The sequence below is a fragment of the Aotus nancymaae genome, unplaced genomic scaffold (genome assembly GCF_030222135.1).
Source record: "Aotus nancymaae isolate 86718 unplaced genomic scaffold, 86718_ANA_hifiasm-v0.15.2.pri h1tg000053l, whole genome shotgun sequence".
Classification (NCBI taxonomy): domain Eukaryota; kingdom Metazoa; phylum Chordata; class Mammalia; order Primates; family Aotidae; genus Aotus; species Aotus nancymaae.
In genome coordinates, this window is record NW_026988467.1 from 3,378,170 (window position 1) to 3,403,639 (window position 25,470).

At 57.2% G+C, this 25,470-nt stretch overlaps 1 protein-coding gene across 5 annotated transcripts in view; it reads right to left on the minus strand.

Annotated features, from left to right (window-relative positions):
• Positions 1-25,470, minus strand: part of CHD5 (chromodomain helicase DNA binding protein 5) — a 76,402-nt gene that overhangs the window by 33,969 nt on the left and 16,963 nt on the right. For 4 of the 5 annotated variants that reach the window (XM_064363170.1, XM_064363169.1, XM_064363168.1 and 1 more), the window contains exons 3-18: positions 22,492-22,671; positions 18,842-18,960; positions 17,745-17,983; positions 15,267-15,391; positions 13,608-13,734; positions 12,155-12,321; positions 11,763-11,984; positions 9,568-9,774; positions 9,117-9,328; positions 6,812-6,943; positions 6,611-6,719; positions 5,199-5,390; positions 4,912-5,112; positions 1,852-1,989; positions 1,641-1,762; positions 351-524 (exon numbers count right to left, since the gene is read on the minus strand). In XM_064363170.1, the coding sequence (XP_064219240.1) occupies positions 351-524; positions 1,641-1,762; positions 1,852-1,989; positions 4,912-5,112; positions 5,199-5,390; positions 6,611-6,719; positions 6,812-6,943; positions 9,117-9,328; positions 9,568-9,774; positions 11,763-11,984; positions 12,155-12,321; positions 13,608-13,734; positions 15,267-15,391; positions 17,745-17,983; positions 18,842-18,960; positions 22,492-22,671 (2,666 nt within the window). Of the gene's footprint in view, positions 1-350; positions 525-1,640; positions 1,763-1,851; positions 1,990-4,911; positions 5,113-5,198; positions 5,391-6,610; positions 6,720-6,811; positions 6,944-9,116; positions 9,329-9,567; positions 9,775-11,762; positions 11,985-12,154; positions 12,322-13,607; positions 13,735-15,266; positions 15,392-17,744; positions 17,984-18,841; positions 18,961-22,491; positions 22,672-25,470 lie in introns of those variants that run through there. The other variant, XM_064363171.1, reaches the window with a different exon arrangement.

The window sequence follows — 25,470 nt, forward strand, 5'->3', positions numbered from 1 at the left end:
AAGGCAGGCTGGGTGCACCTGATCAGACCCGCCTCCGAGGGGGTTCTCTCTGCTCTGCAGCAGGGCTGGAAGCTGGTGGCCAAGCACCCGTTTATAGGGAGACTCAAGGGAGCCCCAAGAAGGGAAGCCACTGGCCTGGAGTACCCCTGCAAATGATTGGGGGACACTGCTAGAACTCAAGCAGCCCAAACTTTGGTCACTAAAACCTGAGAGGAGGCCCCAAGAAGGAAGCGTATGCAAAGCATGAGCCCAGGCCTCAGTGAGGCTGAAGAGCCCACCTGGGAAGCAACCCAGGAGACCAGGCCAGGGGAAGGGGCACACAGGCTGCTCCGGGTCAGCCCGCCACTCACTTCTGCATCTGGCTCAGCTCCACGCGGACAATGAGCTCAGTCTTGGCTGGCATGTTCTTGAAGACGTCAGCCTTGAGCCGCCTGAGCATGTGTGGTCCCAGCAGGTCATGCAGCTTCTTGATCTGGTCTTCCTTGGAGATGTCAGCAAACTCCTCCAGGAAGCCCTCCAGGTTGCTGCAACAAAGAGCTGAGATAACAACCAGGAGCAGAGAACCGGGGCAGAAGAGGCAGGGTGCTGAGCGCCCAGCCCAGGTCGGCCAGGTGGCTGGTGGACCAGGGAGCCCTGGCATTGCCCTGGTTGTCATCTCAACTTCTGTCTAAGCCTGTGTCACCACCACACATCACAGCCCTCTCTTCCTCAGCGACACTGGACACCTTTCCACCCTCAAAACCGTCCTGGACAGGAGCTCTCTGTTACCCAGATAACAGATGAGGAAACTGAGTCTGATGAGTGCCCGAGTTGATACAGTCCAGCTGTGCCAAAATCTGCCATCAAATCTACATCTCCTGGTGGCTCACACCTGTAATCCCAACACTTTGGGAGGCAGAGACAGGTGGGTCACCTGAGGTCGGGAGTTCGAAACCAGCCTGTCCAATATGGTGAAACCCCATCTCTACCAAACACACACAAAAATTAGCCGAGCGTGGTGGCACACGCCTGCCATCCCAGCTACTTGGGAGGCTGAGGCAGGAGAATCGCTTGAACCCAGGAGGCAAAGGTTGCAGTGAACTGAGATCAAGCCACTGCATTCTGGCCTGGGGAACAGAGCGAGACTCTTTCTAATAAATAAATAAATAAATAAATCTACATCGCCTAATTCCAAACTCGGCACTCTGCACCCTGAACCCCCAATTCTGAGCAGGAAAATGGAAGCAGGTGAAGATGAGGAGGCTGGGGCAGTGGGTTCCGGCCCCCCGGGCGCTTGCCTCTGCCTCCACCACAGTTGCCCATGTGAGTCACCTGGGTCTCAGCAGAGGGAAGGGAACCTGCCAGGGGAGTAGAGGCAGGGATAGGAGGCCAGGAGGGGCCCCGGGTGGTCTAGGGCAGAGCTAAGTTGTGGTATTAGCAGCAGTTTCTATTTATCAGACACCCCGTGTGCCTGTGCCACCCACCCCAACACCCTGCTCCTGCAGGAGGTCAAAGCAGGGACATCATTTAACGCTCTCATTTTACTAATGAGGAAGCTACAGCCGAGCAGATCTCACAGCTGGGATGGGCTATTGATCCGTCTTCACTGGGGCCACCCCAGCCCCACCACCGCCTCCCCCAGCCGGATCCACGTGACTCACTTGAACCTCTCTGGTGTCAGGAAGTTGAGGAGATGGAACAGCTCCTCTAGGTTGTTCTGAAGGGGGGTCCCTGTCAGCAGCAGCTTGTAATCAATCTTGTAGCTGTTTAAGACCCTAAAAAACTGAGGAGAGGAGAAGGGGGCCTGTCAGGGGGCTCTGGGCGGCCCCTCACCCCGGGCGGCTCTGGGGTCTGGTGGCTGGTGCCACCTACCTTGGACTGGTTATTCTTGAGGCGGTGGGCCTCATCCACCACCAGGCAGGCCCACTCGATGGAACCCAGGATGGCCTGGTCGATGGTGATGAGCTCGTAGGAGGTGAGCAGCACATGGAATTTGATCTGCACTTCTTTCTGGAGAAAAGAGGGGCATTGGGGAGGAGACGGCTGGGAACAGAGCGGGCGGATCACAGTCCGAGGAGACAGAGCCAAGAAGGAGGTGGGCACATGAACCCACAAAGGCCTGGGACCAGAGGGGCAGATGCTTGGCCACCGAGCAGAGGGGCATCCACCGAGGCCCAGAGCACAGCCCTGAGAGAGGGTGGTGTGGAGGAGAAGGAAACAGACTGCAACAGCGACGGCCTCCGCTCCTAACAGCAGCAGTGAGACAGGGTCTCACTCCCACCCCCAAGCCTGGAGTGCAGGGGCGCCTGCAACGAGAACTCAAAGAGCTAAGCCTGTGCCTCAAAAAATCAAAACAAGAATTTCCATATGATCCGGCAGTTCCACCCAAAAGAAGTGAAAGCAGGAACCCAAAGGGATATCTGCACATCCATACTCCTTCCCTTCTGCGTTACTGACAGCCACTAGAAGCTAGAAGCAACCCATGTGGCCCTCAACAGACGAACAGACAAAACGTGGTCTGTCTGTGTGACAGAATGTTCTCCAGCCTTGGAAGGAAATTATGACCCATACTACAGCACGCATGGACCCCAAGGACATTCTGCTCAGTGAAATGAGCCAGTCACAAAAAGACAAATGCTTCTTGATTCTACTCATATGAAGTACCCAGAGTGGTCAACCTCGCAGAGACAGTGGAATGGGGGCTGCAGGGGCTGGAGGTGGCAGAGGATGCTCATGTCTAATGGGGGCGGCGTTTCCATTTTGCAAGATGAAAAGGTTTCTAGAGATTGGCCGCATAACAATGTGAACGTTACTTGGTATATTCTCCAGTTATTGTTTAAAAAAAGAAAGAAAAAAACAAAACAAAACCAAAAAATATGTGAATGTACTTAACACTATTGAACTTTTTTTTTTCTGGTTGGGTTTTTTTGTTTTGTTTTGTTTTGTTTTTTTGAGACGGAGTTTCACTCTTGTCTCCCAGGATGGAGTGCAATGGCGCAATCTCTGCTCACTGCAGCCTCCACCTCCCAGGTTCAAGCAATTCTCCTGCCTCAGCGTCCTGAGTAGCTGGGATTACAGGCACGCGCCACCACACCCGGCTAATTTTTGTATTTTTAGTAGAGATGGGGTTTCACCTTGTTGGCCAGGCTGGTCTCAAACTCCTGACCTCAGGTGATCTGCCTGCCTCAGCCTCCCAAAGTGCTGGGATTACAGGCCACCACGCCTGGCTGTTTGTTTTTTTTTTAAGAGATGGAGTCTCACTATGTTGCCCGGGCAAGAGTATAATGGCTGTTCACAGACGCAATCATAGCGCACTACAGCCTCGAACTCCTGGGCTCAAGCAATCCTCTTGCCTCGGCCTCCCAAGTAACCAGGACTACGGGTACACACCACCATGCCCAGCTCAACTGTACTCTTAAAAATGATTAAAACGGTCAACTCTACATCATGTGTTTTTTACCACAACTTTTAACAATAAAATAATTAAATAGTAAATATAATAATAAAAAAGCCAAATCAGCGAAGTGCTTGGCACACAGCAGGATCCCCGTGTGGGCTCAGGGGAGGTTCTTTTTGTGTCTAACTGATCCAGAGGCTCATCCATCTACAAAGTCACCTGTGGGATCACGGATTCATTCACTCATTCAGCAGTTTCCAAGCATCTCCTAAGAGCCACAACTGCCAGGAGACGGTGGAGAAAGCCGACATGGGAAAGTCCGAGGGCCTGTGAGAGGGTCCACCAGCTGCCAAGGCTACAGCACTCATCTTTTCCAGGGGCCAACGGCTGCAAGTCCTTGCTCCTCGATGTGGAGAGGCTCAGGCCGGGCACGGTGGCTCACGCCTGTAATCCTAACACTTTGGAAAGCTGATGCAGGCAGATCACCTTAGCTCAGGAGTTTGAGACCAGCCTGGACAACATGGGTCGTGTGTGGAGGAGAAGGGTGGTGTGGAGGACAAGGAAACCAAATGTCTCTATTAAAATACAAAAAATTTGCTTGGCATGGTGGCACATGCCTGTAATTCCAGCCACTCTAAAAGCTGAGGCATGGGAATTGCTTGAACCTGGAGGCGGAGGTTGCAGTAACCTGAGATCGTGCCATACTGCACTCCAGCCTGGGCAACAGAGTGAGATTCTGTCTCAAAAAATAATAATAACTAATTGGAGCCAGGTGCGGTGGCTCACTCCTGTAATCCCAGCAATCTGGGAGGCTGAGAAGGGCAGATCACTTGAGGTCAGGAGTTCAAGACCAGCCTAACCAACATGGTGAAACCTGTCTCTACCAAAAAATACAAAAATTAGCCATGTGTGATGGTGCGCTCCTGGAGACCCAGCTACTTGTAAGGTTGAGGTGGGAGAATCACTTGAACCCCGGAGGGGGAGATTATAGTGAGTCAAGATGGTCCCACTGCACTCCAGCCTGGGTAACACAGTGAGATCCTGTCTCAGAAAAATAAATACATAAATAAAATAATAATTAGCTAAGATGAGGTCACATTGGATTGGGGTGGGCCCTAAATCCAGTATGAATGATGTCTTTCTAGGACAAGAGACACGAAGGGGAAAACCCCATGTGCTAACAGAGGCAGAAACTGACGTGACACAGCTGTAGGCCAGTGAACCCCTGCTGCCACCAGGAAGCTGGAAGGAGGAAGGAAGAGTCCTCCCCTACAGCCTTCAGAGGCAGAAGGCCCTCCAGAACTGTGACAGAATGCATTTCTGCTGTTTGAAACCACTCCATTTGTGACACTTGTTACAGGAGCCCCAGAAAACTGACACAGTGGTAATTCTGCCTCTAGGACAAGCCCTTCAGAGCCTGCTGGCCTCAGTAGCCCTCCCGGGCTGAGGGACCCCAAAGGAGTGCAGGGCACCTGTGGTTCCCGAACCAGACCCGGGGCCTCCCTACCATCCTTCCAAGGATGGCGAGCCCCCACCTTCATGCGGAACACCTTCTTCCCACTCCGAATGGCATTGTCCTCAAAGGAAAACTCGTTCTCCCGGATCACAGAGCGGCTTTCCTTGTCCCCCGTGTAGGTGACCACGTAGAAGTCGGGCGCCCACATCTCAAACTCGCGTTCCCAGTTGATGATGGTGGAGAGGGGTGCACTCACCAGGTAGGGCCCCTTGGAATGGCCCTGGAGAGAGGGGCCAATGCCGTGAGACCGCCCGCCCTCGGCCAGGACCAGCCCCCACCTCCTGGCTGCCCACCCCACCTGCCCACCTCTTTGTACAGGGAGTAGAGGAACACGATGGTCTGCACCGTCTTGCCCAAACCCATCTCATCGGCCAGGATGGTGTCAGTGCCCTGGGCCCAGGAGAAGCGCAGCCAGTTGAGGCCCTCCAGCTGGTACGGGTGCAGCGTACCGCCCGTGGAGTCGATGTACCATGGCTGCTTGTCGAACTTGACCGTGGGCTGCAGGAGAGGCAGCGGTTCAGACACGCCCCAGATCCTGGGCCACCAGAGTCTACCCTAGAGGCCTCTGCATGTGCAATTCCTTCTGCCTGGAACACTCTTCCCACTCTTCCCTGTCTTTCTAACTCTTCTTCGTATCTTGGATGGAATGCCTCTTCCTCCAGGAAGCTCTCCCTGACTCCCACCCCGGCTGAAGTGTTCCCACAATGTCCTCCCATGGTGGCCCTGCACTTCTCAGGGAAATTTCCCAACTGCTGAATTCTCTGACTTTGAGCCCAGGTTGTCATTGCCACCTTGGTCCTGTTCACTGCCTCCTCTAGAGCCCCATACAGTGCCTGGGACACGCAGTCGCTTCTTCACTATTCGTTGGGTGAACAACAGAAACAAATGTCTATCTGGGGTGCTCTCAATGCCCCCAGTAACTGGCCCCTCCACTTGATCCAGACGTTTGCCTTTTTTTTTTTTTTTTTTTTGAGACAGAGTCTCTGTTGCCCAGGCTGGAGTGCAGTGCCACGATCATGGCTCACTGCAGCCTCAATTTCCTGGGCTCAAGGGATTCTCCTACCTCAGCCTCCCTAGTAGCTGGGACTACAGGAACACCACCATGCCTAGCTAATTTTTTAATTTTTTGCAGAGGTGGGATCTCACTATGTTGCCTCAAACTTCTGGGTTCAAGCAGTCCTCCCACCCCCCCACAGTGCTGGGATTACTGGCGTGAGCCACCGTGCCTGGCCCATTTGCCTCTTGATTCTGCTCAAGGTCATGGCCCCATGCAGTCCTCCCCATGGACCAGACCCACCCGCTCTTCCTCAGCATCTGACAGGCGCGGGATAGTCCCAGGCCAGGCCCTCTGAGTTCTGTGGATACCTGCCACAGGCCCCTGGAACACAATGTGTCTTCTGAAACAGCTGCCCAGGGCTCACTGCCCCTGTTCTACTGAGGGCCAACCCAGGGCCAGGCACTAGCGGATGCCCAGGGAGCTCTGCTGAGTGAGTTGCCCTGGGTCTCCTCCCAGCTGAGAGTGGTGTGTAAGCGTGTCTGCTGCGGTGCTAGGAGGGACCTTCCAGCTGTCCTAGCCTACATGGGCATGACCCTGTGTGCATAAGCCATGAGGGCCCAAGAAAACATCCTTTTGAGAACACACCCCTATTGCACATTCAAGTCTGGGGTGGGCAGGCCCTGGCAACCCCGCCCACTGCTGCCCCGCCCTCCCCACTCACATCGACAATGGGCGTGTCCGGAGGCTTCTCCTGCTTGTCATCCCTCAGCTTCTTGCCCTTCTTGAGCAGCCTCTTGGGCAGCCTGCTGTCTTCTCCCAGCATCAGCTCCCTGGGAAAAGGCATTGGATGCAGGTGAGCAGGGCGCAGCCCAGGAGCAGGCCCCAGCAGCCCGTGCCCAGCAGTCGGATCCCCGAGGCCCACCTGTGGCCCCAGTAGGCCTGCTTGAGGTTGTCGTAGCAGGGGATGTCGATGTCGTCGATCTCCCAGGTGCACTGGTCATAGGGCAGGTCCTTCCACTTGATCAGGTAGTGCACATCCCCCTTTTTGTCAAAGCTGCAACACAGTGAACAGATGTGGGTCGCTCAGGGCAGTGGCCACCACACGGGTTTGATGAAGGGCACCTCCCAAGATGCAGAGCCGCTCACACCCAGGGTGCCCTCAGATCCTAGGCCCAGCCAGGAGGAGGGCACTAGGGCAGAAGCTCCAGGGAGGTGCAGCAGGAATGAGAGGGGGATGTGACAGAGACCGAGAGGGACACTGAAGCCAGCTAACAGAGGAGCTTCCCGGCACCCTTTGCAGCCTCTGTGGCAGGGATGAATCCCATTTGGCACGGGGTCTGGATTTTCACAGGAGTTGTGCATTTCTAAGTTAGAAAGTTCTCTTTCCTGCCCATGGAATCAGTTTTCTAACTTAAAATACCCGGAGGACTCCTGCAGTGCCCATGTAGGGTGAGGAGCCGTCTCTGCAAAGTAGATAAAGATGCAATTCCTGCAGGTGAGGCAGTCTCTTCTGGGGACACAGGGACCCAGTGACCAAGCCCGGCAGCACACAGCTTGATTCTGGCCACTGGGAGGGGCCTCAGGGCCTCCCACCCTCCCCAGGCTAAGGCAACCAGGCCAGAGGGGTGCTGCAGGGCTGGGGCAGGACATGGATCCCCGACACAGCAGTGCCCAGGCACACAGACCAGGTGAGAAGCGGCTGCTGCAGGCCTGGGGGCCGCGCGGTGGCTCATGCCTGTAATCCCAGCATTTTGGGAGGCCAAGGCAGGCACATAACGAGGTCAAGAGATCAAGACCATCCTGGCCAACATGGTGAAACTCCAACTCTACCAAAAATACAAAAATTAGCTGGGTGTGCTGGTGCACGCCTGTAGTCCCAGCTACTCGGGAGGCTGAGGCCGGAGAATTGCTTGAACCCGAGAGGTGGAGGTTGCAGTGAGCTGAGAGAAAGACCAATCCCCAGTTACCATGGAAACCGATATTTGTTTGTTTTCCAATACATAATTGATTGTTTTGCAGATTGCAGGAATAAATCTGGGGGAAATTCACCTGTCCCACTTCGGGGCACAGAGAAAAATTACCGTGTATATTTTTAGCATGCAATTTAGTAAAGGTAGAAAACCGTGGGCCAGTTCACTGCTGGGCTCAGGTTCCCATAGGAGCTGACGCTTGAAGGGCCATTCTCAGGAGGAATGAGGAGGAAAAGAGGGGGTCCCAGAGTTGAAGGGGGCAGCTTTTTAAAATTCCGCACTCCTCCTACTGAAGATCGCCTACAGCCAGCCTTGGGCAAGCTCCCGTCATCCTCACACCACAAGGGCCTCAAAGCCCAGCAGTCAAGAGCCAGGATTGAAATCTGAACATCTGGCTCAGGCTCTGAACCTCTGCTCTGCCCAACAGCTGCCTGAAGCCAGATGCACTGAGTGGCAGAGGCCACCAGATCCTAAGCCCCTCAAAGTCAGAGGCCACAGGGTCACCGGGGTGGGAAGCGCAAGCTTCCACCCAAGGCCCATCTGTCAGCCACCACCAGTTCTCAAGCACCTAAACTCGAGAATCGGCAGGAGATCCCCCCCATCCACCAAATCAAAACCAAGGCCCACGGGCCTCCTGCCTCAGGCTCCCTGCAGCAGACTCTGATTGCTAAGGTGTCCCAGGAAATGTCCAGACTGCTCCAGGAAGACCTGCTGCTGGGGCACTGGTGGGTGCAGCAGGGGCTAAGAAAGTAGGTCCTGCCATCAGAAAGCATGGGGTTCGAATCCCAGCTCAGCACCATGGCTGTGTGATTCTGCCAATTCTCACATCAGTAAAACAGAGGTGAAAATAAGACATCTCCCTCCTGGGGTAGGCGTGCTCAGTAGTGCCAGCTGCTGTTACAAACGTGGGGGAAATGTGGACAAACTCCCCACACCTCAGGCCTCCTGCATCCTAGAACCCTCCTGCTGGTATGAAGCACTAACCCAGCATGAGAGTCCCGACCCACCAAGGGTGTGAACATGTGGGTGTGAGTGTGCCGATGTGCACGGGACAGCCCCTCCAGCAGGTCAGGCAGATCTCCAGCAGTGGGAGCGCTGGGCCCCTTCCTTGTGCCCCTGCCATGCCCACATGTGGTTCTGCATGGCAGCCCCAAAGCAAGGATGCTCGCGCCCTGCCCTGCACCCATTTTACAGGGCAAAGGAGCTGATGCGGCCTGGCCCCAGCAATGGGCAGGGCGGCCGCCTGCAGGCACACACCTATGGTTCAGGACTCGGTGAATCATCATCCACTCGGCCTTGATGCCATAGCGGTAGAAGCGCTCCTCCATCTTGGCATAGAGGGGGTCCTTGTTCTTCCTCTTCTCGCTCTTGCCGTCCTCATCCCCAGAGCCATAGTCAAAGGGCGGCGGCTCGTCCATGTCATTCTTTCTTTGGTAGTTGCGATACATCACTGTGTGGTACAGCTCCAGCTGCTCACAGAGGGGACACGAGTCACAGAAGGGAGAGGGGCTGTGGCCCCTGCATGTCCCTACCCAGCTCCCCTAGCCCCAGCCCAGGTCCCAGGCAAGACAATCCTCCCCCTCAGCAGTACCCCGACTCCCAACAGCACCCCTCAGTCAGAGGCGCTTTGCCCCTTCCCGCCAGCCCTGGAGGGTCCAGGGCTCACCAGGTCGTGGGCCTTGGCCCAGCCACCCTACCCAGCACTCACCTGTAGCTCCTTCACCCAGGAGCAGTGCCAGTAGGACAGCCCTGCCCACTTGACAAAGAATTCTCTCTCAGGGATGCCCTCCAGGGGCTTGGGTGGAGGGAGGCTGGGCTCCACGTCAGGCCCCGGCAGCCCCACCATGAAGGGGGCAGGGGGCTCCGTCCACCTCCAGTGTAGAATCCGCTGGACCTTGCCCTTCAGTGGGGGGCACTGTGGACAGAGAAGGGTCCCCAAGGTGGGGCTCAGCTGCAGGGCCCCACCCTGAGGCTCCCATGACAGCAGGCTGCCATGCAGCCTCCCTCCCATCAGTGGCACCGTCCCCAAGTCAGAACAGCACCAAAGTGACGCCACGACAACCATCCATCCTCGGGAGCTGTGTGGGCCATGCATGCAGGACACAGGCAGTGCGGGTCTGTGAGTCCACGCAGCCCTTTCACTCAATGGTGAACTTATCAGCACCCAGAATATCTGAGCCAGGGTAGGTGAGACTGCCACGTGCATAGGGCAAAGGGGGAAACTGAGGCCCACTCAGCAAGGGACAGCAGAGCAGGGAGCAGAAGCTGAGATTCTGGACTTCCCAATCTTAGGTCTGCCCATTGCCCCCTGAAAAGAGGTCACATCATTGTGTGACCCACAGCAACCAGGGAGCATGAGCCCCATGCCTGGAGCTCAAGGACACGGCAGCCACATCCACCATCTCTCACCCGGGGCAGGGCTGCACCCAGGCACGGTGCGTCTGGGCTGGGACAATGAGGCCCAGTCTCTGGCAGCCCAGAGACACACTGCAGGGGCCCTGACGGATGCTAGGGTGACAGTGAGCTGCTGGCTGGCAAAGGCGAGAAATGCAACAGCCACAAACCCCACCATCTGTGCCCTGAGAGGTGTGGGAGCAGCCTCAGCCCTCCAAGGAGGCAGTGCTGAGCCTGGCTAGACAGGGTCGGGGGTGACAGATTCAGGGAGACAGCTCTGTTGGGGACAGCAGGTCCCAGCCCTACTACTGCCTGTCCTCAGAAACTCGTCCAAGCCTCCTGAGCCTGCTTTCTCATCTGTACAATGGCCCACCCCTTCCTCCACCTACCAGGATTGTGGTGCCTCCTCACACCTGAAGGCATGCTAGAGGTGCAATGTCCACCACACAGCAAGCCTCCCTTTGGCCTTGGTGACAGCAAAGGCTGAGAGGCAGAGGAGGAAGAGGAGGTGGGAGGCAGGAGAGGCTCCTCCACTGGCTCCAGAGAGAGTGGAAGAGGGGACCCTTCCTACCCAGGCCATGGACCCTCCCACCCCTATCCCAACCCTGCACAGAAGAAGCTGGAGGAAATCACTCCTGCCTCCGTCCCATCCCCAGGGCCTTCCATCAGTCCTAGGAAAGCACAGAAGGCTGAACCCCTCAAAAGGGTCCTCCCCAGGCCCCTACACAGAGACGAACAGGCATGTGCACAGATGCATACACACACATACACACACACACAACACAAGCCCAGATGCACAAGGGACGGCCCAGGGCTAACGGCGGCACAGCCCAGGACCTGAGGTGTGGGGATCCGGCACTGCAGCGAGCAGGGCAGACAGCTCAGAGCAAGGGGCCTTTCAACATCTACTGTGATTGGGGATCGAGGGATGGGGGTACTCCTCTTCCTGCAGAAACTGAGGCTCCGGCCCTAAAAGCCTCCTACCCTCTCCCTACCCGAGCCTCGGAACAGGAGCCAGGTCTGGCTGGGGTGGCTCCAGGGACCTGAATCTGAGTGGACACTTCTGCCCTTGTGTGGCCTTAGGCAGGTCACTCTGCTTCCCTGAGCCTCAGTTTTCTCACCGAAAAGGGAAATAATAAAATGCCTGGTGCCAGAACACCCAGTAATGTTAAAGGACACTGTGATGGATGTGGAGCCCTTGCAGAGCACGTGGTCACTGAACAGTGGTCATGGTGTTGGCATGATCACCACACCTGTCTGCCTTTTCCTAACATTCAAGCTTCCCGTCTCTAGGGGAGTCAGATGCGGAGTAGCGAGGGGGTGGGGCGGAGCGCCTAGAGTGGGCGGGGCCTCGAGCGGCGCGGGCGGGGCTTTGCTGGACCGGCTACCGGGGCTTGGCCGGGGCCGGCGGGGGCGGGGCCTATCGAGAAGGGCAGGCCTTCCTCTGGGGGCGGGGCCTGTTCCTGGGGTGGGGCGGGGCGTCGGGCGCGGAGCGGGCGGAACACTCACAGTACAGCGCGGGCAGAGCCATTCACCGTTTGGGATCTCGGGCAGCGGCGGGTTGAGGCAGTGCAGGTGGTAGGAGGAGGGGCAGGCGTCGCAGCAGAGCAGCTCGCCCCCGTCCTTGCACACGCGGCAGAACTCCATGTGGTCGTCCTCCTCCTCCTCGCAGCCGCCCTCCTCCTCTTCGTCGTCGTCGTCCTTCGGCTCCCACTGGATCCCCTCCTTCTCCTGGGGGAGGAGGCCAGGTGGAGGCATCCTGGACCGGGTACCCCCTCCACCAGGGCCCCGACTCCCTCCCTCCCCCACAGCACCTCCCGGCATTCTGCCCCACAAGGGAACACAGGGGTGTGGGAGCAGGCACGGCCCCGCCCCCAGCCCGGGGCTCTGTCAGGGCTTACACAGTGGGGGCAGCTCCACTTGCCCTCGGGAGCCTTCTCCAGCTCTGGGTCCAGGCACACGAGATGGTAGGCCCGTGGGCAGGTGTCGCACAGGATGATCTCCCCACCCTGCTGGCACACCTCACAGTAATCCTGGTGGTCCGTCTCATAGCCGTCACCATCATCAACTAGGGTGAGGGAGGGGCAGTCATGGAACTCCCAGCACACAACCACCTGCACCACCCAGGCCAGACAGGCACAGAGTAGATGTCTAATAGATGGTGGATGGATAGGTGGGTGGGTGGATGGACTAATGGTTGAGGTAGTAAAAGGGTGAGGAGATAGAAAATGGATAAAAGGAAAGGAAGGAAGGAAGAGGAGGAGGTGGATGCGTAGAAAGATGAATGGATGGATGGATGGATGGATGGATGAATGGGTGGACAAATGGATGGATGGATAGATGGATGGACAAATGGATGATGGACAAACAAATGGATGGATGATGGATCGAGAGATGGGATGGGTGGATGAACGGATGGACAAATGGATGAATGATGGATGGATGGATGGATAATGGATGGACAAATGGATGGATGATGAATGGACAAATGGATGATGAATGGACAAATGGATGATGGACAAATGAATGGATGATGGATGGATGGATGATGGATGATGGATGGATGGATGATGGATGATGGATGGATAATGGATGGACAAATGGATGGATGATGAATGGACAAATGGATGATGGACAAATGAATGGATGATGGATGGATGGATGATGGATGATGGATGGATGGATGATGGATGATGGATGATGGATGGATGGATGGATGGATAGATGGATGGATGGATAATGGATGGACAAATGGATGGATGATGGATGATGGATGGATGGATGGATGGATGGATGGATAATGGATGGACAAATGGATGGATGATGGATGGACAAATGGATGATGAATGGGCAAATGGATGATGGACAAATGAATGGATGATGGATGGATGGATGATGGATGATGGATGGATGGATGATGGATGATGGATGGATAAAAGGAAGTGACTGAGGAAAGGAGGGAGAGGGAGAGATGGGAAGGGGGTTGAGGGGACAGATGGGTGTTAAGTGGGTGGGGGTGACTGAATGGGAAGGTGGCGATGGGACGAAGTACTTTCCTCTCCAGTCACCACACCTACTAATGCAAATGCCCTGGGATAGCTCCCACCATAGGTTCCTTATTCTTTCCTCACTGGGACAGGATGCCCCTCCCCAGACAGTAGAGACCAGGGTCGTGTGGGAAACACAGGGCCCCACCTGGCCAAGGCATGAGGATGCCCTTCCCCTGCTTCCCACAGGGAGGTTCCACGCCCTGCACATCCACCCGGCAGGCCGAGAACCCTCCAGATGGGGTTCTACTTGTGGCCCCCTACATCCACCCAGCAAACCAAAGACCCTCTGGAAGGGGAGTCCTACTACTCCTCTTCTTCTTGCGCCTCCTCTTGCTCTTCTTGCCCAGGGCTGCAGAGCACTCGGAGCGCACGGAGGCACTGTGGATGCTGGCACTGTCGAAGTCTGACTCCTCCCTCTCGTCTTCTTCACTCTGCAGGGGAGGACAGGGTCCTGTGATCCCAGGGCCTCCTGAGGCTTCACTGGCCTTGGCAGTGTGGGGTGGGACAGAGCACAGAAGAGGCTCCGGAGACACAGTGCTTCCTGTGATTCACCTCAGCCCCCCACACAGCTGAAAACCTCACATTACAGCCCACTCGTCCAGCCTGATGTCTTATCACTCTCCCAGAGTCCTGCTCTCCAGCATCAGACACTCCCCACAATTTCCACCTCTGAACAGCTCCCCAAGCCCTGCCCTCTGTCCTGCCAAACTCCTAAACATCCTTCAAGAGGCAGCCCTAGGGACACCTCCTCCAAGGAGTCTTCCCAGATCTCTCCTTTACTGGACCTATTGCGGCTGTCTGTGTGCCAGGTCTGGCCTGTCCTGTCTGACTAGTACATCACAGGCTCTCCACCAGCGAACATGCCTGCCAGGTGACAAGTGCCACAGGACCAGGGCCCACCACGGCTGAGCAGAGGGTCTGGCACACAGTAGGTGCTCAACAAATACCTGCTAAACTGAACTGGACCGTCAGCTCCAGGGCGGGCCAATCCTTCTCTCCAGGCTCCCCTCCAGACCTGACACTGGCTTCTGCCAAGGACCAGGGAAAGAGCTTCCAACTCCACTCAACCGCAGGGCTGGGGTGAGCAAGGGAGGCAGCTACCCATGGGGGTGAGGAGGACGAATGCCCCCCACACTCACAGAGAAAGGGGGGCTCCAAGGCTGGGTGAGATCTGGGCTTAGCATCTGAGCCTGGGCCCGGAGCTGGCCCTGACGACAGGGGTAGATAACTGGGGCTCCAGCCAGTCTGATCCTGCCCACATGCCACTTCTCTAGGCTCCAGCCCCCATGCAGCTACTCCCCATGAGAGGAGACCGCAGCAGCCAGGCCCCACCAGGACGGATTCCTCCACCTGCTGCCCAAATGGAGCTGCGCTGTGGACAACAGGAGCCAGGACTGAGCTCCCAGCTCAGGAGGGTGAGCCAGGGGAGCACTCCTGCCCAGAGTCCAAGCTAAAAGGGCCCTTGTAAGGATTCAGTCTAAACCTCTCACCACACAAACGGTGAGCCCCAGCACGCCTGCATGTAGGACAGAAGGAAAGTGGAGGAGGGTACGACCTGCCTCAGCTAGTTCATAATGACCTGAAGGCCCCCCTTGGCCTCTGCGTGCTCATGTGCAGACACACAGGCATGCAAACGCACACACAAGCACACACACTCACACGTGCACACATGCACACACGAACATGCACACGAGCACATACACGTGTGTGCGCATGCACGTGCACACATGCAAACGAGCACACGTGCGCGTGCACACTAGCATACATGCAGACACGTGCACACACAAGCACACATGCGCACATGCAATACGAGCACACACGCACACACATGTGTGCACAAACACGAGCACACACATGCACACATGTACACAAACACGAGCACACACATGCACACATGCAACACGAGCACACACGCACACACACGCGCGTGTGCACACACACGAACACACACGCACACACTCACCGAGGAGCCTTTCTTCCTCTTGCTGCCGATCCCTCCAAAGCGGAACTTGAGCCCGGCCATCTTTTTCCCTTTGCCCTTTTTCTTCCCATCTTTGGAACCTTTGATCTTCTTCCTCACTCCAGGCCCTGAAAAACAGCAGTGACCATAGCCAACCACTGCCACCACCGAGGGCCGCTTCCTGCCAACATCTCACTGAGCTCTCAGCTACCCAGTAAGGAAAGGGTCATTTCTACCATCACCCCTTTTCAGATGAGATGCCCAAGGCTTGGAGAGGTGAACCCCTTGCTTAAAATCACACAGCAAGTGAGGCAAAAACCAGACAACAGCTCTGACCGGAGGCGGCTCTGACCGCCATGCTCCCCTCGTCCATGACCCACAAAAATGTGGCCTCTTGGGAGGAGCCCCTGTACTGTCCCCACCGACTGAAAGGAGGCACTAGCCAGCCCCCACAGCCAGCAGAGCCACTGAGGGCACAGCCGCCCACCTGTGATCCATGCCTGAGACGTCCTGGAGCCAAAAGCCTTTTTTACACCAGCCCGACAGACAATGCTGGTCCCACCCAAGACCACGCCACCTCTGCCAGTTAACCCCAGCAAGGGCCAGCAGGGTGAAGGCTGCTTTTATGGAGCTGGCCACAGGGCAATAGCTACCTGGAGTAATGACCCAGGAAGGAAGGGGGGCCTGGAGGCAGGGATGCATGCGCCACAGAGGCGGCCTCTCCCCAGGCCCTCTTCTACCCACACCACACACAGGGACATGGAGCAAGAAGCCCAGCTGTACCCTCTGTGGCGCCTCTGAAAATCTATTTCAATTTTCCAAGCTCTGAATAAGCAGCTCAAGGAATCAATAGCTCAGCAGCTGGAGCCCGAGAGGAAATGAGAAAACAAGGCAGGCTGGGCAGACAGGGGCGGGCCGGGAGCCCCTTTCGAGATCCCGGTGACCCGGATGGAGCAGGACAGGGAACAGGTTCTGACCCTTGTCATTTCACCCACCAGGCTCCCTTCAGAGACTTGGCATGATGGTACCAGATACAACCCCCAGAAACCAAAGCTCCCTGTGGCTGAAAGAAGGGATCCCCAAAGTCCCCTCAGCCCCTTCCATCCAAACCCAAATTAGCCGGATGCGGTGGCTCACACCTGCAATCTCAGCATTCTGGGAGGCCAAGGTAGGCGGATCACCTGAGGTCAGGAGTTCGAGACCAGCCTGGCCAACACGGCGAAACCCCATCTCCACTAAAAATACAAAAACTTAGCCAGGTGTGGTGGTGCACGCATGTAATCCCAGCTACTCAGGAGGCTGAGGCAGGAGAATTGCTTGAACCCAGGAGATGGAGGTCGCAGTGAGCAGAGATCATGCCACTGCACTCCAGCCTGGACGACAGAGCAAAAGTCTGTCAAAAAAAAAAAAAAACCACCCAAATCAGGGCACCCAAGCTGAGTTGCTGGTGACTGACCGCCCTGGGGAGATCAATGTCCCCAACCTCCAAGAAGCCAGAAACCCCTACCCAGAAAGCTCTCTCCCCACGGCCTGCAAGTCACAGGGGGCCTCTGCTGCCCCCACCCTCCCCACCCAGACGCCCTGCCACTGAGGCAGAATTTGGGTCTGACCTCCTTCCAGGCCTGTCCCAGAACAGCCTCCCTGGGAAGACAGACCTGGCTGTGCCCAGTCCCTGCTCCAGCTCCTGCCTGCTTCCTAGATCCTAAAGCTGGAGGGGCAGGGCTTCCATGCTCCATGCTGGCCAAGGGCCTGGAGAACCACCCTGCACACAGTGGGTGTGCAGACAAGAGGGAGAGACGGGCTCAACTGGGGCCTGCTCCTCCTCCCCAGGAATGGCACAGCCTCAAACCCAAGAGCCTGCCAACCCCCAGAAGCCCAGGGCTGGAGCGGCTCCCCTCTGCGCACCTCTGTTTCTGCACTCCCTCCAGGCCCCGTCGAGGGGGCCTCCTGGCTGACCAGTCTCAAACCTCCCAAACTTATGCCCACATCACCGCCTCTGCTTCTCCACCAGCCCGGAAAGGTAGGCAGGCACAACAGAGGCGACCATGCTGCCTCACTGCTGAGAAAGGACTCATCAATCAAAGGTCACGGGCACAGGGCCTTGAGTAAGGAGCAGCCAGCCTCCGCTCCCTGCCAGGGTCTGCCTGCCCAGGTCAGCCCCAGCCGCCCCTCCCTGCCAGGGTCTGCCTGCCCAAGTCAGCCCCAGCCTCCGCTCTCTGCCCAGGTCTGCCTGCCCAGGTCAGCCCCAGCCTCCGCTCTCTGCCCAGGTCTGCCTGCCCAGGTCAGCCCCAGCCGCCCTTCCCTGCCAGGGTCTGCTCCAGCTGCCCCCCACTGCCCAGGTCTGCCCCAGTCACCCCCCTCCCTCCGTCAGGGTCTGTGTCAGTCGCCCCCTGTGCCCAGGTCTGCCCCATGGCTTCTCCTACAGTGTCTGAGGGGGCCTCTTCCCAGCGGGACCAGGTGCCCACCCACCCCCAGCCTCACCCTTGCCCTCCTTGGTCTTGGCCTTTCGGATAGGCACAGGCTGGGGCGCCTGCAGGGGGCTGATGGCTAGCGGAGGGGAGATGGTGACAGTCTCTACAGCCGCAGCCACCGCCGCCGCCGCTGCTGCCGCCGAGCTGCCCTTGAAGGGGTTGTTGGCGCTGAACTCTCGCCACTTGGCACCCAGGACGGTCATCATTTTGGACATGGGGATCTTCGGGTTCTTCTTGGCGATGAGTGGCCTGTGTGGGGAGAGGCAGGAGGGTGAGAGCAAGGCCAGGTGGGATGAGAAGCCCACCCAACCCTCAGCAGGGCCCCCCACTCTGCCACGCTGTGGCAGAGCCCTGGGTTCCTGATTAGAGAAACTAGGCAAGGAAACCCGCTGACCACAGCCCACCCGCAAAACACCCCAGCTTCCTGTCCACAGAGTTGGCTATTTTCTCATTGGGTTTTCAGGCGCTGCAAGACTTGAGGGGCCAGCCGGGCATGGTGGCTCACACCTGTAATCCCAGCACTTTGGGAGGCCGAGGTAGGCAGATCACGAGGTCAGGAGTTCGAGACAAGCCTGACCAACATGGTGAAACGGCGTCTCTACTGAAAAAACAAAAATTAGCTGGGCGTGGTGGCGCGTGCCTGTAATCCCAGCTACTCAGGAGGCTGAAGCAGGGGAATCGCTTGAACCCGGGAGGCAGAGGTTGTGGTGAGCCGAGATCGCACCACTGCACTCGAGCCTAGGCGACAGAGGGAGACTCTGCCTCAAAACAAAAGACTTCAGGAGCCACAGTGGCCTCAGAGTCTCCATCCACCTCTACCAGAGCTGAGAGACCATGGTGGTGAAAGACGCCCCAGGGAAGACTGGAATTACCTTCCCCAAGGGGAAGAGACTCGAGGGCCCAGGGCCAGGCCCCGCAAGGGAAGGCCTGGCGGTCTGTTAGCATAAGGGGTCCTGCCCCTCCCTCCAGCTTCCCCAGGTTGCTGAGTCCGTCTGACAGAGCCCACCCCTACCCCAGGAGCCCAGGCTTCATTCCTCTGCCTCCCTCCCAACTTGGTGGCACCCAGGGGGTGTGCAGGCCTCGAGAGCAGCCCCAGCCCCGGCCCACCTGAGGAACTGGCTGAAGGCCTTGTAGTTGGTCAGCGTGTGGTAGTCCTCCTCCGAGAACAGGTAGTCCACGTCGTCCAGGCCCCACTCGGCCATGAGCTGCCCCGAGGACTTGGGCTCCTGCAGAGACCCAGGCCAGAGGTAGAGCTATTGGGGGGCCTTCTAACCTGCACCCTCATCCCCAGGGTCTCTGCCTAGGAGGCTTCAGCATAGGGAAGAGAGCAGGGGACATGCCTGCAACGTAACCGGACTGCTCTCACCCACCCTAGGAAACACTCTCACGCCCCAAAGCCCCCAAGCCCCCGATCTGTACTGAGTCTCAGATGCCCGCTCATGGGGGTGCAGGCCAAGTGTTCAATGTCAGGGTTTGGGGAGAGGTCATGTGTGTGCCCAGAACCTCCAGAAAGGAAAACCAGCCAGTTGTGGGAAAGAGGACTGGATGCCCGAGACCAGGGCCCCATCTTGAGATAGGGCTGCCCAACTGGCCTTAGGTGGCCAGGGCAGGACAACAGAGCTCTCCCTCTGGGAGGAAATAAATGCATTCTGGGAATTTGGGCCACAGGACAGCACAGTGGCCTGAAGACAGGAAGATGGCCCTGAGGAGGGTGCAGGGCTACAGGGCTGCCTAAGCCCTGTAGAAAGACATGAGGCAGCTGGGCATGGTGGCTCAGGCCTGTAATCCCAGCACTTTGGGAGGCCGAGGCAGGTGGATCACCTGAGGTCAGGAGTTCAAGACCAGCCTGACCAACATGAAGAAACCCCGTCTCTACTAAAAATACAAAAATTAGCTGGGCATGGTGGCGCATGCCTGTAATCCAAGCTACTCGGGAGGCTGAGGTGGGAGAATCGCTTGAACCCAGGAGGCAGAGGTTGTGGTGAGCCGAGATCATGCCATTGCACTCCAGCCTGGGCAACAAGAGTGAGACTCTGTTTCAAAAAAAAAAAGAAAAGAAAAGAAAGAAAGACAGGAGGCCTCCAGACCAAGGGCAGTGGCTCATGTCTGTAATCCCAACACTTTGGGAGGCCAGGGCAGACAGATCACTTGAGGTCAGGAGTTTCAGACCAGCCTCGCCAACATGGTAAAACCCGTCTCTACTAAAATACAAAAAGTAGCTGGGCATGGTGGTGCATGCCTGTAATCCCAGCTATTTGGGAGCCTAAGGCAAGAGAATCACTTGAACTCAGGAGGCAGAAGTTGCAGTGAGCCAAGATCGCACCACTGCACTCCAGTCTGGGTGACAGAGCAAGACTCCATCTCAAAAAAAAAAAAAAGACCTGAGGCCTCCCCAGAGTGCCCAGGTGCAGCCGGGTCAGCCCCTGCGAAGGGCAGGCCACTGCCAGGTTCCAGTGCAAGGAAAGTGCACCCAGCCGGGGGCACAGCCCTGAGAGGGTCCAACAACTGCTGAGGCCTGGGACACCCCAGGGGCACAGCGAGTTCTCAGGAGAGCTAGCCCAGGGGTCAGGTGACCAGGTGACCAGGCAGCACAGGCTTGCTGGGCTCAGAAAGGGAGGTGCTGGCTATGGGCATGGGCTGGTTCTAATCCTGGCTCTGCCACATGGCAGTGGTGAGAGGTGGACAAGTTACTGAACTTCCCTGCCTCGGTTTCCCCATCTGTAAAATGGAGATAATGGCACCACCTGCCTTGCAGAACAGAATGAATTCATGCAGGAGCTTGGACTTGGAACAGGATGTGTCAAAATGTGTTAGCAACTGTTAGCACCCAACCCACCTGCCTTCCTCCCCACTTCTTCCAGGCAGCCTTGGGTTGTCCCACCCAACCTGATACATTAAGCCAGTCAGCACACACACCACCCCTAGGCCAAAGTCTCTGGTCAGGCCAGTCATGTCTTAAGCCAGTCCAGTCACAGGGAATGCTGGTCTTCTGCTTGCACACCTGGACAGGAGAGGCCTGCTCTCCCTCCTGCTGGAGGGGCCAAGATGCCCCGAGCTGCTGCACTCATTCTCAGCCACGAGAGTGCCAGCCACAAGGGTGCCTGGCCTGAGCCCAGCGCTGACACAGCAGAGGCAGAGTGAAAGATGCAAAGAAACAGCCCCCGATAACACCACTGGGTCCCACAGCCCTGAGGCCCCTTGCCTCTCAGTTCTCAGGGCCCTGATCCCTCCATTGCCTATGCCCTGGAGCTGGGCTTCTGCTCCTGCAACAGAAGGCTGCCAGAACCAGCACTGAGAAGCAGCCTGCCTGTGCATGCTGCGGGAGGGCTCCAGAACCCATTCTTGACTCCTGTTCTGCGACAGCTCAGGGAAGTCCCCACACAGGCCCCCTCCGCGGCTGAATTGCTCCCATGGACACACACGGCCATTCCTGATGGCACATGGGCCCTTGGCCCCCACCCAGGACAGTGGAGCAGCAAGTGAGCGAGGGGATGATACTGTTACGGGGTGACCCTGAGTCACTCCCTTATGTGAAGCTTTCGGAACTGTCAGCCTCACGGCGATTATTAGTCTCCGGTGACTCACAACACCCCACTGACTCACAGAATCACCCCGGGTGTCAGGACACCGCCAGGAAGAGCCACTCCTCCTTCGGCACCTCCCAACTTCAGTCTTGCACATTCATGATTTCTGCCTCACTCAACAGCAGCTCTACTAATATTTACAGAGCGTTTATCTTTAAATTCACAGCCAGCCCAAACTAAGCCTTGGTGTCTCATAAAAGAACAAAGGGAGCAGCACAGTGTTCCTGGTTGGCACTGTCATTCGTCCACTGCCTGTCCACCAGCCTCACCCCTGGCCTCTCCCCCTCCCCAAGAAGCCCCACAGCGCAGCTTCGGAGACACCGGAGCACCTCAGCATGGCCATAAAGGCCTGGCTTGCTTCACGTCATTTCCCATGTTCCTGGGGACGCTGGGCCCAGGCGAGAGCTGGCCTATCGCCGTAGCTGCTCTGCCCCACCTCCAGTAGGAGACTCTGGGAATGCCCACCTGGGAAGGATTCCAGGACACCAGTTCCCTTTCTACCATAAACAAAGCTGTCCAGCACTTCATGTGGCAAAGACTCCATTTGTTGTTTTATTTTCCCAAATTGCTCCAAGCAAGAGGTTCCTGACACTAAACTTGAGCTCGTACTATCTACCACTCTCCCCAGAAATAGCTGCTCACTCGTGCTGGCAAGCTGTTGGCAGAGCACCCAGTACATCGCAAGATGCGGCACGATCCGCCACTGAGCCCTAAATTTCATCCATCCTTTCTGTGTGTGCACATATGCACCCACGTGAGCACATGCACTCACAGCCCCATCTGCAGGTCAGGAGGGAAAGGACGCTCTGGCCCTTCTGACTCAGGCTCAGGTCAGAAAGCAGAGAACAGGCCAGCACAGTGGCTCACACCTGTAATCCCAGCACTTTGGGAGGCCGAAGTGAACAGATCACCTGAGGCCAGGAGTTCAAGACCAACCTGGCCAACATGATGAAACCCCATCTCTACTGAAAATACAAAAATTAGCCAGGTGGGGTGACGTGCACCTGTAGTCCCAGCTACTTGGAAGGCTGAGGCATGAGCCACTGCACTCCAGCCTGGGCAACAGAGCAAGACTCATCTAAAAAAAAAAAAAACAGACAGGCAGGAGGCTCGGCCCCTCCAAGCTCCAAGGGCGATGTCGCTCTGTCCCCTAAGCCAGGCCTCCGTGGTTACCTTTAAGCATCCATCATCATTATCATCCTCATCCTCCTCCTTCTTTTTTCGCTTGGCTTTTTTCTCCTTCTTGTCCTTAAGTTTCTTCTTCTTCTTTTTATTCGGGGAGTAGTCACTGCCTTCACTCTCCGACTTCTCTTCCAGATCGTCTTCATTCTCTGATAGCTCATCATTGCTCCCCTGGAAAAGAAAGGGGACAGTGAGGGCAATGGAGGCCCCAGGAACATCCAGAGTCCTGGGTGGCAGGACGGCCCTGAGAGCCACCTCCTGACCCACACTGGGGATCAGTCGCCCCACTCATCATCAGGGGCCACTGCTCACGCCTCAGCCCCAAAGCCCAGCCAAAGGGGCAACCCCAAGCCAGCCTGAGCCAAGTCTCATCCCCAGGGACTATGCCGCAGGAAGCAGTGGAGCCTACAGGTGAGGGAAGGTGAGGCTCTTGTGAGAGCAGAACTTCCCCACCAGCAAGTTCATCTGGATCCACTCCCGCAGCCCTGCTGGTGAACTCAGGATCTGCTTCAGTCATCATCAGGCTTCTATGGACTTTGGGGGTCTAACCAGTGTTACATGTCGGGGCACAGACCCAGGAGCTGGTGGTGGAGGATGTGGTCCCAGAGTCAAAAAGCAAAGTGCACAGGAAGATCCCAGCCAGGGAAGGGCCCTAGCCAGAGAAGAAAGAGCCCCAGCCAGGGAAGAGCCGCTGCATCACGGGCCCCAGCGCAGCAGCTCTCCGCTTAAGTTCACATTCCTTGGAACTGCGTTTGTCAGGTGAGATCTGTAATCAATGCAGCGTGCACATCCCGGCTTTCTCTGTGTGCGGACTCTGCAGACACTGCTATGGAAGGCACATGCCCACCTTCCCCCACTCCCACTCCCACCCTGGCCGCTTCCTCTTCATATGAGACAAGGTAATTTAGGCAGCTCTTAAGCTTGGCTTCCTTGATTTAGTTTCCTGTCTGTACAGGCAGAAAATGGCCCATTTATATGGAGATAAGGGCGTCCACAACCAGAGCACCCCACCAGAGAGGCGCTGCCCCTCAGAGAAAGCGGTTTACTTGTTGCCTTTAGAGACGAGAGTCGACTGGCAAAGCCCTCTACAGCCCCTTCTCAGGGAGGGGCCGGGCAGCGCTGCCATGATCCCCCACGAGGGGCTGGCCATGCACAGGACTGCCATAAACTGTTTTCAGGGTGAGCTGGAAGAGGCATGGGACGAGATGGAGAGAGAACCAGAGAGATAAAAAATGAGCTCAGGAAACAGCAGTGGCGGGGAGGAGGGAAGAAAAAGGGAGGGAGGGAGGGAGGGATGGAGGGAAGGAGAGAGGGAAGAAAGAGGGAGAAGGAAAGAAGAGGGTGGCAGAAGGAAAGAGGATGAGGGCGCAGCAAGAGCTGAGGCCTGGCCTGCCTGGATAGTCTTGGGAATTCCCCAGCCCACCTCTGCCCTTTCAGGCCACAGGGTCAAGTGTGGCCTTTTCCCTGAAGAGTGGCTCCAAACAGCACATCCATCAGTTAGTGGAGGGGGAGATGGTCACTGACTGGGCGGGTTGGGGGCCCCCTCTGAGATCCAGCTGGGAAGCTCCTCGAACAGACTGCCTGCACTTCCCCACTCTCCCGGAAGCCCTGCTCCCTCTCCCCTGCCCGGCAGCCTCCCTGCTCCCAAACCTCTTAGCCCATTAAGCCGCCAGAGTCAGCGGCACTGGCAGCTGGCAGGCAGCAGGGCCTCTGTGCTCTTTGCTTTTCCAGAACCCGGGTGTTTCCGGGAATACTGACGTGGTCACTGGCTGGGAGCCTGCTCTCAAGGCTGGAGGAGATGCTGGGCCCTGGGGCCATAGCTCCCAGGCTCGGCCTCGGTCCTTCAGGGAGGTGGAGGTCAGACACTGATGTCCATGTCCAGAGTCTAGCCAGCTTCAAGAGACCACCCTTTAGGAGATCTGAGAGACACGCTCTCCCCCAGCCCTCGCCCCAGCAAAGGTAAGGACAAGGAAGAGAGACCGCCATGAACTTCAGCACCATGGACAGAGGCTGGGCCTCCCGGAGGAAGGGGCCCTAGGCGGCCTTCAGCTGCCAGGGAGCAAATCCCACAAACCCACCAAGGATGGGATGAGGTTGGGGGACCCATGATTAATCCTGGGTGGCCTGCCAGGGAGTCCTGAGCTCCCTGGGGAGGCTCTGCTCCTTGCAAGACTGAGACTTCGGCAAGTCACCGTAGCCAGCTAAACCTCAGCTTCATTGTCTGTGAACTGGGGATGCCAGGAAGAACGGAACCAGGGAGACTGTGTAAGAAAATGCCTTGAACATCTCGGACATGGGAGAAACCTAAGCACAGAGAAGCAGTGCTCTGAGCTGGGCAGGGGTGTGGGTCCTGCACCCGGGTCTCCGGGGCTGGGCTGCCTTGTTGTGCCCTGGGCAGGGTGGGCCAAGCCGGAGCAGGCTGCAGTCAGAATGAACCTTTGCCCCTGACACCACCATGCCCACGCACGGACACCAGAGGCCTCTGTGATTCTGATGATGCCCAGAAAATGCCCAAACGACCCATGATGACCCCAGTTCTGTTTGGAAGCCAAAGATACAGCCAGGATGACAAACTGGAGGGGACACAGCAGCCTCACCCCCATGTTTCTGCCGTCGGGATTGGGCTCGAGCTAACTGCGCAGAGGCTGCCAGCAGCTGGGCGGCATCACGGCGCAGAGGGAGCAGGACCTGGACAAGAAGGGGCTGCTGTGGCAACGTCTGCCAGGAGCCGACCCAGCATCTGATAGCAAGCAAGCCCCTTGGCAACCTGCAGGGGAGACCAGGAGGGGCAGCCCAGGGAGAGCCAGGGGAGGGAGGGACGGGAGGGGAAGGCGCCTCCAGCAGCCTCCACTGTCTGGCAGGAGCAGCAGAGCACACCAGCTCAGGAGAGCAGGGCTGGCAGAAGGCTGGGGACCCGGCACTGACGGAGGGCTCACCCAGCAATCACTCAGGGTTAAGCAGGAGAGCAGG